The 5264-nt window shown below is 37.1% G+C and overlaps 1 protein-coding gene across 1 annotated transcript; it reads right to left on the reverse strand.

Moving 5' to 3' along the window:
- Window positions 1-3753: 3753 nt before the first annotated feature.
- LOC129559573 (olfactory receptor 5V1-like) lies at window positions 3754-4701 on the reverse strand. The gene has a single exon (XM_055431482.2). It carries the CDS (start codon window positions 4699-4701, stop codon window positions 3754-3756), a length of 948 nt encoding a protein of 315 aa, XP_055287457.2.
- Window positions 4702-5264: the final 563 nt, after the last annotated feature.

The raw sequence follows: 5264 nt of genomic DNA on the forward strand, positions 1-5264 counted from the left end.
TTCACAGTACCCAATATGTGGAAATAACCAAAGTGTCTGCCAATGGAGGAATAGACAAAGATTGAAATTATATATATAATTTATATTGAAATTATATAACAAAATTATATTATATATGATTATATATATCTCATACAATTTATGTTATATATTATTAATACAATTATATATTATATATGAATTATATATGATCATATATTGTACATATGTATATATATTTATATTCACATTTTAGCTAGACATTTACGCTACTGCTAAAATCTCACCTATATCCCATGAGAAACTGCTCAGAAGTCTGTCAAGTGATTTGGTTAGGTTGTCTCAGATGACTGACTTTTAGAGAGAAAAAGAACTTTTAAAAAATAAAATTTCTAATCCCTTACTCTTTTAAAGGGCAACAAAGCCTTAATATATGTTCAACAGAAGAGATATACCTTCATCAAAGTATTAGCAGCCATAAATTTGAACAATTCTATATTTTCAAGCAGGGGAGAACATGTCATCCAGCAATTTCATCTCGTTTAAATATTTCATGATTTTAAGATCTTGTACTGCACACTTCACCCAAAACATTACAGAGTGAATACAAAGTTGACAATTTTGTTTGTACTTTAAAGATAATTTTCTTCACTTGAGAAGAGACTGCATTATTTCATGTTAAAATAAGCATAGAATATTCTAGAACATATTTTCCTCTTTAGAAAATAATTACAAAAGTTTTCCATTATTTGCCAAGGCCTGAGTCACAGAAAACTTGGTGAAATACCCACTGTTTTCAATAGAACAGAATTAGATTTCAGAATAGTTTATTAACACAGATATAATCCCAGTATCTTTAAGAATATTGCATTCAAATAAGTGGTGAAATAGAAAATAAATATTTTGGTATCTGGTATGTAAAACAAACAGTTTGTTGAGCTTTTATTATTTTATTCAATTTTATATGGTGTTACATTAAAAAAACTAAGATCATGGCATCTGGTCCCATCACTTCATGGGAAATAGATGGGGAAACAGTGGAAACAGTGTCAGACTTTATTTTGGGGGGCTCCAAAATCACTGTGGATGCTGATTGCAGCCATGAAATTAAAAGACGCTTACTCCTTGGAAGGAAAGTTATGACCAACCTAGATAGCATATTAAAAAGCAGAGACATTACTTTGCCAACCGAGGTCCATCTAGTCAAGGCTATGGTTTATCCAGTGGTCATGTATGGATGTGAGAGTTGGACTGTGAAGAAAGCTGAGTGTCAAAGAATTGATGCTTTTGAACTGTGGCGTTGGAGAAGACTCTTGAGCGTACCTTGGACTGCAAGAAGATCCAACCAGTCCATTCTAAAGGAGATCAATCCTGGGTGTTCATTGGAAGGACTGATGCTAAAGCTGAAACTCCAATACTTTGACCACCTCATGCGAAGAGTTGACTCACTGGAAAAGACTCTGATGCTGGGAGGGACTGGGGACAGGAGGAGAAGGGGACGACAGAGAATGAGATGGCTGGATGGCATCACCGACTCGATGGACATGAGTTTGAGTGAACTCCGGGAGTTGGTGATGGACAGGGAGGCTTGGCGTGCTGTGATTCATGGGGTCGCAAAGAGTCAGACATGACTGAGCGGCTGAACTGAACTGAACTGAACTGACATTAACATATCCCATGTATTCTGTTTTTATGTGATGAAGACTTGATTCTTTCATACCACATGCAAACTTTAGAAAAAATGGAATAAAAACAACAAATCTCAAGTCTGTAGTAGTAATGCTATTATTTCACTTTATTCTTCAAGTATGCATAAGTTTTCCTACTCTTTCAAAAATTAAGTGACATATAAATGACTCATCACAACTATGAATAGCCCTGTATGTTGTGGAAGATGTATATTAGGCCTTTTCTGAATTTTGTAAAATGTAATTAATCCAAAAACATGGTGTCTCAATGCATTTTTACTCTAGCTCATGTAACAGAAAGTACATATGATCAGCCTATCATTTGATAGCCTGAAATATAATTTAAAGGATAATTTTGAAAATGACTAAGAGACCAATGACAATCCAGTGGAGGAACAGATAGGTGTTTTTGAGTAATATAAGACTACCTCACATAGTGATAATGGAAAGGTAAAATGCAGATTAGAGAAAGAGAGAAGATACTGAATGCCAGAGAATGAAGAATCAGAGAGTGGGGATATCTAACTGTGATCACCAGACTGAAGATTAAATTTTTAGCTATTGAGATGTCCAGGATAGGGGAAATTTTTTTATATATATTTTATTTATTTATATTGGCTGTGCTGGGTCTTCATTGCTACTGCAGCCTTTCCCTAGTTGCAGTGTGAGGGCTTCTCATTGAGGTGATGTCTCTTGTTGCAGAGCACAAGCTTTAGGGCACTTGGTTTTCAGTAGCTGTGGCACATGGGCTCTGTAGCTGTGACTCCTTGGCTCCAGAGCACAGGCTCAGTAGTAGAGATGCATGGGCTTAGTTGCTCCACAGCATGTGGGATCTTCCTAGACCAGTGATTGAACAAATGTCCCCTGCATTTCAAGGCAGATTCTTAGCCACTGGATCACTGGGGAAGCCCAGAAGATTATTAAGAAAAATTCTGCATGACTTCTGACTTTGAGGTATTAAGACATAGAGAAAATAATTTTACCTCTATATGTTACAAGGAGAGGGAAATGAGTGATGTGTCCCATCCACAGTCAGAGACTATCACTCTCTATGCAAATTGATGAAGTGCTGCACTTTAAGGCAAAGCAGAGTCTAGTTTCATGAATTTTAGTTTGAGGAGTGGGGGGAAATTGATAATAAAAATACAAGGTAGAAGATAAGTAGATGAGTTTGTGTGTGCATGTGTGTATGAAATGATGTTTCTTTCAGTTTTGACTATGTTGAGGCTATGATGATAGTGATACAGTGAGCTGAAATAGAGATCCAGCTCTGTTCAGTTCAGTTCAGTCACTCAGTCATGTCTGACACAGAACCAAATGCACTCCTGTGACCAAGAACAAGCAAAACTGAGGACGGATAGGGTTATCAGAAAAGGGAGAAACAGAAATATAGAGTAAGTAGAAGCAAAAGTTGAAGAGGAAGAATGAAATTAAAACAAAAGGGAGTAAGAGCATAAGCAGTCAATCAAATAAGGAAAAGAAGTGTAAGGAGGATATATAGATGAATATCATTTAGAAACAGATGCAACCATACAGATAATATAGGTATATGGATATAGATAAGATTATAGATCCAAGTTAATTTAAGACTGCTTCAATTTATATCTCTTATACTAGTGAAGTTACTAGCAGTTCTCTGCTTCCTCTCAAAAATGTCAAATTTTAGAATATGAACTTAAAGATCTTGTGAATAAAGGAAGAGATATCCATATATAGAGAAGCATGGTGGTGGTGATGGGTTAAGTTGCTAGGTCATGTCTGTCTTTTGGGACCCCATGGACTCTAGCCCATCAAGCTCCTCTGTCCATGGGATTTCCCAAGCAATAATATTGGAGTGGGTTGCCATTTCCTTCTGCAGGGGATCTTCCTGACCCAGGGATCAAACCCAGGTCTCTTGCATTGCAGGCAGATTCTTTACCAACTGAGCCACCAGAGAAGCCCCATAGAAAAGTATAACTAAAATTCTATGCATCTGCACCTGTGTGAAATTTTTTAAGTGTATGCAAGTATGCATTTCATATGTAACAATTAAAAATTATTCTATATATTCATTCTAAAATAAACATTGAATCATTCCCTTTTAACATTAGACTTGCTGTAAACATCCTTTCTGATATAAGAGCCTTCTGATTGCTCCTTTCACCTCTGTGTTTCTCATGCTATAGATCATGGGGTTTAACATTGGTGTAATAATTCCATATAACATGGAGATGAGTCTATCTCTTGCTGGGGAGTGTTGACTGGAAAAGGGACGTACATAGGTAAATATTGTTGTGCCACCGAATAAACAGACCACCAGAAGGTGGGAAGCACATGTGGAAAAGGCTTTACGCTTTCCTTCTGCTGACTGGATCTTTAGGATGGTAGATATGATGTAGAAATAAGAGATAAAGGTGACCAGGAAGGCACTGCTTCCCAGGATACCTGCTTCCACCAAAATAAGCATTTCTGCCACATAGGTGGATGAACATGAGAGAGCGACCACTGGTGGGATGTCACAGTAGTACTGGTTAACTTGGTTGGACTTGCAGAAAGAAAGGCGGAATGTGGACACTGTATGAAGGAGGGAGTTGAGAAATCCTGCTACCCAGGTCCCAGCAGTCAGCTGAACACAGCAAACCTTGGTAATGATGAGGGTGTATCGAAGAGGGAAACAGATGGCCACATACCTGTCATAAGCCATGACAGAGAGAAGGAAGACTTCAGTTCCCACAAACGCCACCAGAAAATAAAGCTGCAAAGCGCACCCAATGTAGGAAATGCTGTGCTTCTCAGTCAAGAGGTTCTCCAGCATCTTGGGGACAGTAACTGAAGGGCAGAATATGTCTAAGAGGGACAGGTTTGCCAAAAAGTAATACATGGGTGTGTGCAGTTTTTTCTCAGTTCCAATGGCCAAGAGAATAACTCCATTTCCCACCAAGGTGACCTGATAGATGATGGTAAAGACCAGAAAGAGAGGGTAGCGCACCTCGGGGAGATCAGAAAGCCCTATAAGGATAAACTGAGTCACCGTGGTTTGATTGCAGATGCCCATCTCTTCAATTCACATCAGTCTTTCTGGAAGTAATGTAACAAACAAAGATGAATTAGAGCAAAAAGTCAAAGAGGCAAACAATGAGAAATCCTTGCAGAACAGATGGTGTGCAGTTGATCATGAATTAAGTAAAATAATATTTTATTAGAGATTTTCATTATTATAACTACTGTTAAATATATCTCTTGTGTTCATAATTCTTGAAAGATTTATCCTCAGTGGATTCTTGTCAAGAAGAATCCTTCTGAGAAAGTAAGAATACTTTTAAAAATCTGCCTTCAGTAATGCCATTGTGGATTCTTCAGGAATGCTTGAGATTTCACAATTCAGTGACACTAATGTTCTGTTTCTCACATCTGCTTGGGCATTTACCTTATTTTGCCTTGTATTATATCAATGTGTATTATTTTATACACTATCTCAATACAAACTGTTCGAAGGTAGAAACTACATATTATTCCTTGGTACTTAAAATTTAATATCTGCTACCAACCTCAAATATATCATATAAAAATGTTTATCTAAATGATTGGTGAATAAAGGAATAAATGTTTTACTTGTAC

This window comes from Moschus berezovskii, chromosome 8 (assembly GCF_049115385.1).
Source record: "Moschus berezovskii isolate FMDL1 chromosome 8, NW_MosBer_1.0, whole genome shotgun sequence".
Classification (NCBI taxonomy): Eukaryota; Metazoa; Chordata; class Mammalia; order Artiodactyla; family Moschidae; genus Moschus; species Moschus berezovskii.

Coding starts and splice junctions, on each gene's coding strand:
- LOC129559573 (XM_055431482.2), bottom strand. CDS start 4,701: ATGGGCATCTGCAATCAAACCACGGTGACTCAGTTTATCCTTATAGGG.